Source organism: Pyxicephalus adspersus, chromosome 1, assembly GCF_032062135.1.
Source record: "Pyxicephalus adspersus chromosome 1, UCB_Pads_2.0, whole genome shotgun sequence".
In the NCBI taxonomy this organism is placed as follows: domain Eukaryota; kingdom Metazoa; phylum Chordata; class Amphibia; order Anura; family Pyxicephalidae; genus Pyxicephalus; species Pyxicephalus adspersus.
The window spans coordinates 9,494,607-9,507,169 of record NC_092858.1 but is presented as its reverse complement, the minus strand read 5'-3'; the positions used below and the strand labels follow the sequence as shown (position 1 = coordinate 9,507,169).

General features: G+C 38.0%; 1 protein-coding gene across 2 annotated transcripts in view; it reads left to right on the top strand.

Moving 5' to 3' along the window:
* The window catches only part of GDPD5 (glycerophosphodiester phosphodiesterase domain containing 5), a 27,535-nt gene extending 24,873 nt beyond the window's left edge, over positions 1-2,662 (top strand). For both annotated transcript variants that reach the window (XM_072401945.1, XM_072401956.1), the window contains one exon: positions 2,232-2,662. In XM_072401945.1, the coding sequence (XP_072258046.1) occupies positions 2,232-2,350 (119 nt within the window). In that variant the 3' untranslated portion in view covers positions 2,351-2,662. The remainder of the gene's footprint in view (positions 1-2,231) is intronic.
* Positions 2,663-12,563: the final 9,901 nt, after the last annotated feature.

Below are 12,563 nucleotides of genomic sequence, written 5' to 3'. Positions count from 1 at the left end.
AGTTTTTCCCTGGTGCAGTGTCTACCTGGAAGGGTTTTTTTTCTTTTTGAATGATGAATGCTTCTACTATCGTGGACCATCTGTATCAACAGTGGGTAGCAAATAGGGACCAGAAGGGTTTTATTCCAAGGAAAAATCTTGTCTTCACCAGCACCTTCCCCACTCGGAAAGAAGGTCTTTATTTCATTATGTGGTGCTGTCTTATGATCCTCTGCTGGTGTACAAACAGAGAACTGAAACCAGGTACAGAGCAGGAGGTGTTTTGGCAGATCTGTAACAGAGGTCAAGACAGGCAGGAAGAAAGCAAACCAAGACCATACCCATAATGTTAGTTATGGTTTGTTTACATGGACCTTTTTGCAGCTATTTAGAAAATGGTTTCCTAGTGGTTCATTGCTCCAAAATGACCAATACCAGCAAAATTGTCTCATTATAATTAAAACAATCATTTGAAGAAGCCTTCTTGAAATGTTTTAGACAAAGAAGTATAAAGAAATTATGTGCTTCTGCCTCCTGTATCGATCAATTTCTGTGCAAGACCACCTCTCCTATAGCAGAGCAGTATGTTTAATGGCTTTTCTTGACAGTACCTAGCATTTTAATTTGGTGCCTAGTAAGTTGTAATCACACTGCAGTCCATATGAAAGAGACCTTATTGTAAATCTGGATCTAAAGTTCCACATATGGCCTGGAGGAACCTTTTACACTTAAGGACAGCTGCCTGGTAATTTCAGAGGCAGATTGACTTATGACCCATTTATCTGTGTACATCAAACACTATGGAGCTTTGGAGGTTGGTACACAGAACAGAGGTTCCTGTTGGGAAGTTTCCTGTTTACTTCCTGTTCTAGAGACACCCGATAACATAAGAACAATTCAATATGAGAGGAACTGGTAGACCATTGTGTGAGAGGGATACATGTCCCATTGTCACCGAAACAAGTGTTTGAAATTTTCCCTTGACCTCCTCTTTTGGAAGTGAGGATGACTCTCCTTGGTGGGACACCGATGACCTTAAAACAGAGGTTTTAGCTTCTACTTACTTACACCTTAAAAAGCTTTAGGAATGGAATTGTGATGAACATTTTGCATAAAAAGAAGTTATAAGTAGACAATCCTCTCAATATCGTTCATGAAGGGTCAGGTTATTGTCTTCTCCTGCCAATGTTGGCATTTTAGCAGATTATTCCATTATGACCATCGTTTACAAGCTTTGGTTCAATCCAGCCTTATAGGTGATGCCACAATATCATGGGTTACTATACCTTGGCTTATTCTTCCCCCACCCCTCTCCAGCAGACCAACACATGGTTAAGCACAGTGTGAATTCAAAAATTTGGGTGAATGTGTACAGATGTGTTGGCTTCTAGTGTATGATGACTGATTGGATGCTGTTTACAGTTTTTCGGTGATGGTGTACAAACTTATGAAGAAACTGTTCTTTTCAAATAATCCTAATTGTATTACCAATAAAAATAAGAACTTACTAATAAATCTAATGGTTTTGAAATGATGTAATTGAATAAAACTGTTGTTTTAATTTAGATTTGAGTTATTTTGAGGAAGCCATCATAAGTTGGGCTAAAATGATGTTCAGTCTATCCACTCACTAGAAGCCAGTTGATGGTGTTGCATTTTCATACTATGCAATGACACTTCTGCAGATGCATAATATTCCTTCACTAGAGACCAATGAGATCTCTATAAAAGTGGTCTATCCATTTACTAAATACAAGTGACATCATTGACAAAGCAGCCTGGCCGCTCAATTGACACCAGTGACATCACAGAAATTGCAAACTCTATTCATTAGGCCTGATTTATTAAGTTTCTCCAAGGCTGTAAAGGATACACTTTCATCAGTGAATCTGGGTGATCAAGCAGGATCACCATTGCAGGTTTGCTTGATCACCCATCATCACTGATGAAAGTGTTTCCTCTTCAGTCCTAGCTTTAATAAATCAGGGCCATTGACTGGGATATTGGTTAAAATGTGGCCTATTCATTCACTACAGACCAGTGACATCCCTGTGAATGCACCTTGTTTGCTATGCACCAAAGACATCAAAAAGCAGGTAGCCTAATAATTAATGGGAGAGACTAGTGGATGGATTGACAGCTGCTCTTGGTATAACTTATGCCCACTTGGCATACAGTATGGCTACCTCCTGTGACAGGTTCACAATCCTGCTCATATATTTCTTATTAATATATTCTTTTACATTCTTTAGAAATCAACAATAGTATGGACACAGCCGAAGAGCTCTCCTTATGTTCAGAAAATCGTTATGACGGCTTTGCCAATGATGCCATCACTCCAACCACAGATGCGAAAACCAGCGCCAGCTAGGAGATGACCAAACCCAACGAACACTCTTCGAGTTATTCCGGCGCGGTTCTGGAAGCTCCACTGTCACCCACGTTTTTCAAGACAGGGAAATTTTTGAGGACTACTACAATGTCGGGATATTTTGTTCATTTTTGGAATTTGTTTTATTTTTTTTCTGTTGTTGTATAATCTTTGGACTGTGAGGTTGTATATATGTAGAAAATAATTTTGATCCTTTTTTTTTGCCCTTTTGTGTATTTTGTGAGTAGAACACAAGAAAGTCCTTATGTAAGTTGTTGACTGACAAGCAAGAATGTTGAACTTACAGCCTGGTCTGGACTCGGGTTCTTTTATTTATTTATGCTCTCTGCTGCTCCTTAACATTACACTTCCCTCAGTATGTGACATTCCGGTGTGGATATAATTTGCATTTCTTTCCCGTTGCTTTAAAGAGAACAGGTCATGACTGGGCGAGTGCAAGCATTTAACAATTCATTCCTAAAGCACAATGAACACTAATATAGATTTAAAATCATACATTGTATAGTAATATAGGTATAAAATCAGACATTGTACCAACACCCTTCTTTTTCTAGGTGTAGCATCTAATTAAGACTAAAGTCCAAGACTCGCCAAAGTTAGACCTAGTTCACAATAATCACTTGCATCCTGCATAGACCTGACCGAACACTTTTTCTCTCTTACTTTGAAATACCAGTCCATGTGATGGAGCCTGAGCTGGGGGTGTAGCTGTTTCTTAGCTATGCCAGCATAGGACATTGCCGTAGGAGGGAAGGAAGTAGCCTATCCATTGAGACAATAAGGCTGCGTACACGTGCAATAATTGTCATTGGAAAGGATCTTTCAAGATCCTTTCCAACAACAAAAGACTGAATGATGCATGAACAAGTGCTGTACATACAGCACCGTTCTGCTCTATGGAGAGGGGAGAAGGACGGAGCGGCACCCCGTTGTGCTCTCTCACCTTCACTTTCATTACGATCATTCCTCAATCGTGGATCAGCCAGGACAGATCCATGAACTACTGTACGCATGCTAGATTCCCGTCCAATATCAGCACTGAGGCGATTAGCGGATGAGAATCGCGTGTGTATGTAGCCTAATGTAGGCATTTCTAAGACATTTTTAAACAGAGTTTTAAACAGTTTTTTTTTCTATAAAGCTTTGTATTCCCCCTATTTTCAATTGCCAAGAGTCAATTCGGCCTGAGAGGCTCCATGAGGTTTGGTAGTTGCTCCCTAGCCAACTGTTCAGAAATCCCTTCCAATACAGTGAGGGGAAGAAAAAGTATTTGATCCCCTGCTGATTTTGTACGTTTGCCCTCTGTCAAAGAAATGACCAGTTTATAATTGTAAAGGTAGGTTTATTGTAGGTGTGAGGGACAGAATAACAACAAAAGAACCCTACAAGATTTCTGCAAGATGGTGCAGTGTGTTACCATATGTTTTCTTGGTGACTATGGTCCCAGCTGCCCTAAGATCATTGATAAGTTCCTCCTGTGTAGTTCTGGGTAGCTTTGTCACTGTTCTCCTGATCATTGCAAATCTTATACAAGTACTGTAACAAGCTTGGAAGACACCTTGGAGCCTAAAATCTTGCTGGTTGATAGGGGATCAAATACTTATTTCACTCATTAGAATGCACATCAAGCTCTGACTTTTGAGCACTGGGTTTTTGAGGGTTCTTTTGTTGGTATTCTGTCTCTCACACCTACAATAATCCTACCATTACAATTATAGACTGGTCATTTCTTTGTCAGAGGGCAAACATACAAAATCAGCAGGGGATCAAATAATACCCTCACTGTACATATCACCAATGAGAAATATTACTGTGCTTAGTATTAAATACTGTGAAACACATTCAGGAATTGGTAAATATATTATGTTTTTTAGCATGTGATAACAAAGTTGACAGTCCAACAACTTTTTGAAACTCAGAAGTTTCCACAGCTCTGCGGCAAAAAAAATAACATTCAAGCGTTTTAACTAGAGATGGGAAGGGTCAAATTTAGATAAGTAGGCTAGTATGTGCACTTGTAATCATACTCCCCAAAGGCTCCTCAGTGCCAAAAATGCTTTTTTTTTGTCTGGTTTTAGCCTAATGGCATGCCTAAAGGTGCTGCAGCCAGGAAATTTAGGTGGACCTGGTGGAGCAGTGTTGGGTTATATGTTGTCCTGTAAAACCTGACAATAGCTAAGTAATCTAATAAGGATTAAAGCACAACTAAAAGAAAAAACACAAAAAATCCCTTACCTTTGCTTCCGCAGATCCCTCTGGAGCTGTCTTCCATATGGTCCACATTGTCCTGATTTCTTGCTTCATCCTGGTGCGGAGGAGGCAACGGTCACCACCATCTTTTTCCTCCTCCTTCCCACTATGTTAACTGATCTTGCACTGTGCAGGCAGATGATACAGCAAAAACAACCTTTTCTAGGTTATCTACCCCTCTATAAAGTAAAAATTGTGGTGATAGGTTTGCTTTAATGCTACTTGGGCCAGGAGGGAAGGAAGGTGGTGTACTCTTATTAAATATTTATCTTTTACAACTGATTACCAAACTGTCAACCCATTCTTACCTTGCTGTCTCTAAACAATGGATTCACCTGGTGCTCCGCAGGGTTGCCTATAAGAACATTCCACTTTAAGGAACATCCCTTGATTTTTTTTAAATATATATGTAATCATTTTTGGGACAAATGTGATACTAAAATGTGGGGCTGTGATATAATCTGTATAGAATTTGTTATATGTCTTGTTCTGGTATGGCAGGCTGTTGAAATGTTATAAGGTTTCTTTCTGAGATTTCAAAGTTGTATGTCATTGTTTGCCAAACTTTTTAGAAAAAGACGTAGCACTTCTACGTGTCCTAGCCTTCTTCATTTATTTCCCATAAAGGAACAAGCAGTATATCAATGCTCCAGGTACAGATGCCATACAGTGCAATGCAAATCACCTCAACACAGCAAAAGTTCACCATTCCACACCCAGATTCTAACCCTATTCTAAAGATCCATTTGGATCCATGCATTGTGGTAACACACTGAATACCAATACATTTATTATTAATGGAAGCCTGATTATTAGTCTATTGTGATGCTTTGGGAGCCCATTCAAACTTTCAGACTTCCTCAATACACTGCATAAGTCCAAACAGGTCTGAATGGGTCCTAAATCTGAGGAGTTTTGGTAAGTTAGGGGGTCGACTTTTAAAGCAGTAAAAAAAATGGAGAAACAAAAACTTCATGACAGCCCATAACTCCGACGTGAAACTTGCTTGTGCCTCTGCCATCACAGCTTCTCACTAAAAGAAAAAACAGTTTTAAGAATCACAAAGACCTGATATTTGCAGTTACATACTAAGATATTAGGCATTCATATGCTCCCACACTCATTTTTCTATTTCATCTGGAAGGGGGCAAAGCCAGGAACTTCTCATCACCCCCCAACATTAATGCTAAACATAATAAAACAGGACTATATCCTTTATATGTGGCTCTACAGGGGAGGGACAGGCGTGCTCCGAGGTAGAACTCTGTTTAACTTTGAGGCCGCTGAATAGTAGTATGACTCACATATAGAAGAATGATTCACACCTACCAAAAATGGCCTTGGAAAAATATAGTGTACAGATGGTAGAAGATAGACTCCACATTCCAAATAGAATGGAATACCAAAGAATAAACTGTGGAAGCTGGACATTTATGACATCAAGGTCAATCACAATACAACTAAGGGGTTAAATCAAAAAGTGCGACAAAAATGCTAAAAAAGTATATTACAAGGGTCAACTTCATGCAAATGAGGAATACAAAGCAATGTCCCGAACTCGACGCGTTTCATGGTAAATAAATCTGCTTCATCAGGAGTTTCATGTACAGGGATTTAATATAAATTAAACCAGAGCATGAACAGTTAAGAACATTTTCATCCTAATCTAAACCCCTGGTGGGGTCAGCAAACCACATGCAAGGAAGACAAACGGATGGCTCCAAACCAAAAAAAAAAATGGTTATAATGCAAAATGCCTCAAAGGTCACCGTCTGAAGTAACATACTTCTGAAGCAAAACTGTCAGAGCCATACAACAAGATAAAAGCAAAAAGTTGAACAATACAAGCTCTACACGAAATCACCATCCTTCAACACCTTTCCACACATTAATCCTCTAACGCGTTTCATTACCAGGGCTTACTGATTCACCTTCAAGTATTCACTAACTTTGGCTGCAATAATAAACTGAAACTTGTATAGACATATATATTGGTCCTTTCTATCTGGTGAACTATTTCAAATAAGGAACAAAATACAATCAATAAAAATAATTTCATTTGGAAAACAATATATACAGAAAACCTATAGAACATTAGTGGTGTAAATAAGGTTCAGGAGGGCAGTATTTTCAATACAGAACCAAGTAAATGTAGACACTGACCTCCAACTGGTTAAAAAAGTTTAATCTTAACCTTCAAAATTATTATTTTTACAAAATAGTTGAACTTTAGACAAGACTCCCAGCAGAGGTAGTATTTAGTCAATGCTTCCTTCTATCTACAGCAGGTGTATGGCATCACCTTAGTCTAGTCAAATGCTGTAAATGGAGGTCAGGACCTGACTTTTAATGAAAGGTAGAGCCTGTTCTATGTTGGGACATGCCAAAGTTTTAACTTGAGCAATTTTTAGAAAGCCATCACCTTCAGAGAGCATGTAGCCTTTGTCCAGGCCAGGTCATGGAGGACAATGAAATCCTAACATGTGTCCTAATTTGAAATTTAATGACATTTCCTCCTTATCTCATGGACTAATGTGTGTTACGTGCCTGCCAGAAGATATTTTATTTGTGTGTGTTTGCTGCTTTCTCTAACTTGTCTTTCAAGAAATAATTCCTGAGAATTATTTATTACAGTTACTTACAGTTTCTGATTGCTGATTGAGTCAGTTTACTTAGTACAGGTTCTCCTCCTATGAGGATTATCAATCCCACATCATTGGTCAGATGTTAAAAATACATAAATGATCAAATAATATTTTATAATAGGAAAGATTTATGACCTAAATTATGCTGAAATTACAAGTTAACCAGTTTAAATGAAGATTGACAACCACTGGCATGTGCAATCTTTTATCATTTTTTATTTTTCAGTAATGAAGGGTTAAAACCTCCAATAGTTTGCAGTTGGGGTATCCTCACTGTCTGTTTCTTAGGTGCAACAGAAAATGAGCGGTTCTTTAAAAATAAGTGCTGTGGTGCAACGTGCCAATCCACTCTTTAGACTGAAATGTAAAACGCTGATATATGAGCAATGGTGTAAAACATTTTTATTATGTGATCACACCATTTTTTCATAATGGTGAGTCATTGCAATCCTGATATCATACCAAACGACAATATCAGATTACAAGGTTAATCTAATACAGAATATATTTTTTATTAGATGTTACTAAATATCAAATTGGTCATATGAGTGCACATGTTTCATTCTTACCATTTAAATGTCCTTATTCACACTTTGCTCAGTACAAATCCGCACTACTGGTTCACATCAGCCTCACAACAATGGTAGAATTTAGATGGGGATTTTGCTCATTTAAGTGGATGGTCATGCAATTCAGAGGAACAAAGGGAAAACCCAGCATTACAAATTTTTTTGATTATATATACTCAAGTATAAACCTAGTTTTTTTTTTTATTCTGAAAATGCCATAATAACAAAAAAAAAAAAAACTCAGATCACGTCACTAAATAGTACCATGTCTACATGCAAAGTATACAATTCTTACTGTCTGATACTTTATAAGTGTTTGTTACATGCTTAACATGAGGAGAGAGTGCCATCTACTGGTGGCCAACAATAATGCACAAAAGATAATTTAAAAGAAAGTGACTCATCATAACTCAATATTTTAACAATATAAAGATATACAGATTTCACCCATGTGAGCTTTTTTTTTCTTTTAAAAATGTAAAAAAAACACACCATGGATGTATTATTTCACATTAATACTATTGGCATTTTTTATTGATTTTTGTTTTGAATGTTGTCAGTGATGGACACATTTTGTGCCCGAGGTTATAAGTCAAGTCATGTAGTTTTCTTGTATTTTCAGGTAAAAGTAGGTATTTCAGTTTATACGCAAATTGGTTTATATTGGAGTAAATACAGTATCTGCAGCAACTCATGTTTTCAGATTCTGGTTTATACCCCCAAGCATCGGCAGCATTCTCTTTCTAAAGAATATGCATAAAAAAGTAGTCAAAAAGATTTACAAATCAATAAAAGAAACAAGAAATGGTCCCAGTTGCCCACATTACTGTCACTGGAAATATGCTGAGATTATCACCACAGAGAAAATGATCAAATCCCTGCTTGGAATATTCAATCATCCTTGCAACACACTTTTCTAAAACAAACTTCAAATTTCAATAGAAATTCCTTAGAACAAAGACTGTTTCTTGGCACTTGCAAAAGGTTGGCTATATGTATTTACACACATAGCAGTAGTGCTCAATTTGCAATTGGCCCCTGGCCATAGATATATATCACATCATCAGAAGATTGCTAATTTCTATTTACTTGGACATCTTGAGGTTTATTTCTGGTAAATACTGTTTGAAACGTTAACCTTTAAACAATATTGGCATTTCATGTGCTATTTGTTTATGCTACCGTCTGGCAGTAAAATAAACAAGGGCCAATTTTCTGAGGAATGATGAACTGAGTCTTCCTGAAAGGGCTCATCATGGTTATTTTAGTTAATGCTGGTTATTATTGGGTCAGTACTACCCCCAATCCAGAGACTTCACCAACAGTACACCTCTCTGCCCCTAGGTGTCCTCAGTCTGTTGCCCAAAATCTTTCCATCCATTCCTGTTTGCTTTTTTTTATTCCCTTCTTCCTTTTTCAGTGAAATTAACCTTTTTTAAACAGATAAACATGTTGATCATAACAATTTAATATTTACTACTTTTAGATAGCTGGTGGGGCTCTATGTAACTGAAAGATCATGTTCTAACATTAGTCCTAAGTAGTAGTTCCTGTCCTAACAGACACCTTCGTATCTCCTGATTTCCCACTGGCTACTAAAAAGCCTGCAGCAGAATAAGCCTATCAAGCCTTTATCTGCCTTTCTAAGTGCTGTCACTTTATACTGTTAACATATCCTTTACATTTGGGAAAAAAACTGATTTGCCATTAGAATTAGGATTCTCGGTTTATACTTTGGTCACACCACTAGATGGCGATGAATCCTTATGTAAAGTGTAAAACAAACTCTTGCCATCTGTGACATTTTTAGAATTTATTACACACATTACAAGAGGACACAGCTCCATCTACTGGTGGCCAAAAACATGCACCATTTATAAAACGGGATCTGACACTCCCTCAAACATTTTCTACCATGTTTGAGGGAATGTCTGATTCCTTGTTTTATAAATAGAGCCCAATAATGCAAAAATAAAATTTAAGAACAAGTTACTCATCATAAGAAACTCAAAAATGAAAAACTGCAAAAAGTAAAATACTTTGTCTTGTAAAAAGGAACAGAAAATTATGAACAGACTAAGCCCATGTGATGTTTTGTTTTTTGGCTTTTTAAATATATTGTAAAAATACCACACCGTGGATGTATTATAGGTATCGCCGTGGATGTATTATAGGTATTGGTTATGGGCAGCACAGTGGCTTAGTGGTTAGCACTCTGGCCTTTTCAGTGCTAGGTGTCAGGTTCCAATCCCTGCCAGGACATTATCTGCATGGAGTTTGCAGGTTCTCCTTGTGTTTGTGTGGGTTTCCTCTGGGTACTTCAGTTTCCTCTCACATGCCAATAACATGGTAGTTAGGATAACTTGCTTCTCCCCAAATTGACCTTAGACTGTGGTAAATACATATGACTATGGTAGGGACATGAGATTGTAATATGATGGCGCTATATAAATACTATGTAGTAATAAATATTAGTTTGAATGTTAGCAGTGACGGCAACGTTTTACTTCATAGGTTTATACTTGAGTCAATTTAGCTTTCCTGTTCTTCAGATAAATGTAGGTACCTCAGCTTATTTTTAAATCGGCTTATGTTGGAATATATATAAAATACCTACAAGAAGGTGGAACACAGGTGTAATTTCATCATTATGAAGCTGCTGTCTCATTTTCAATCAGAGACTGGAATCCGATTGGTGACCAAGTTCTATTGCTTAACTGCTTTTTAGAAAAGCAAGGCCACCAAATTGGTAGCAGATGTCCTGAAATGCCTGATAACATTTGTCTGTTCAACTTCAGCTCTCCTACTTTTCTCCAATTTCCGCTGTAACTTGTGTGCATGGGACTTGACGAGCTGAAAGAACGGAGCTCAGTATCTTGTATTTTCTTGCTGAATGGTCTGTGCCACCAAGCGTCATGCAGCAATCACATGATACAATGACATAATTTGCTGTTATGTTACTGTTCATGTTGAACTTTAATAGTTATGTGGAAGCTTTGCATTAAAATCTTCTCGACATCGCATTATCCAAGTTTTTTTTAAGAGTACGTGCAAAATTTATCATCTCCCGAATCAATTTTTTATAGTTCCCAGTAGCCAGTTATTATTTCCTTGTTAATTCTGAAAAGCTGTTTGCTCTTGAAGCAAAAACTATTCAGAACCCAGGCAAGTGGGTTGGGTTGGCTCCAAGAAAGGAAAGTCTTATTGATACTTGAAACCAGAAGATAATATGTGAAAGGTCTAAAGTTTAATACCAACTTCTGCTTGGTACATGTGTAGGTTCATTGCAAATGCCTCAAATATTTACTTTAGAACAAGAAAACAAAATATGAGAAATGTGAAGGCTCTAATTGTGTGAGATATGGGAGTTTCTATTGCTGAGCTCCTTCCGAAACTCCTAGCTGCCTGTGTATCCTCCGGAACCGCTGGTTTTAAAACAATGGGTCGGCTTTTGTGGAACAAGTGTGCAGTCAGTTTTGGTTTCCTCAGATGCATCCGTGTCCTACTTCAGTGATTGGATCTATAAACTGGTCCAGTTCTAAAGCTTCTTTTTCCGAAGCCCATTAGTTCTTGTTAGATGGCTAACCAAGGAAGGACCAATGAAACCCCAAAACCCAAGAAGACCAACATAACCCCAAATCAGACAAGGCAAATCATGCTGATTGGTGTAAGTTTTAAGCGTTACCTCTGAAACTGAATTTTATAAATTGGATGCCCCCCCTCCATTGTGTAGCCCTACATTTATCCAGATAGCCACAACCTTGTGATTATCGGTAAGCAGAGTGCAGTTCTAAAAGTCCTGCCCTCCTAATATAAACACAAAGAACCCGATTTAATAAACCTCTCCAAGACTGTACAGGATACACTTTTATCAGTGAAGCTGGGTGATCCAAAAATCTGAAATGGATCTCGTCCAGAATTGAAAACCTTAACGAACAAATAGCAAATTACTTCCAGGTTTGCTGGATCACCCAGGTTAAAAGAGAGAGAGCTTTGGAGAGCTTTAATATGTCTGACTGTAATGTTGGCTGATGGAACAGTAGCCCCATATCTACTATTCTTTCTTTATTCGGGGTCACATCTGTTTGACCTTACCACTGGCTGCATTAGGAGATGAGAAGAACCAAAATATAGTGCATTTACTTCTATGCATTGTTTGTATTCACCCCATTTCTGTTATAATTTTCCTTGGCTAATAATTAGACATCACTCTAAGCAACTGGACCAGGAGGTAGAAGGAAACAAGAAAACCATATCAGTGGTTTTGAAGCCCATGAGTAGTTACACTATACAAAATTTGTGCAACACTTGCCAAAAAGAACCTGGTCAAGCCATGGAGTATTGGCCATCCAGCCATGGAGGTCCTTGTTCATGCCCTTTCTGTTATAGGTGCTCCCTATCTAGGATGTGCCAATTTGAAGACAAGCTTACTATGCCTCCAGCGCCCATCCACCTTCAGAATGTAGACCCAGCTTCTATTGTTCCCAATGGGACATGGAGACAAAAGTAGCCCCAGAGCGTGCCTACATGGAAGGAGGAACACAGCTGCCCATGGTAATTATACTCACCGAATGGCACATCCAAAAAAAAGAGTTGGGGCTAAAATGACTTCGATATTCTAAGTCAATGACCTAGCACAAGCATGTACCTGGATATATCATATAATATTATTATTACACAGTATTTATTTAGCGCCAGCATATTACACAGCGCTGTACAAAGTCCATA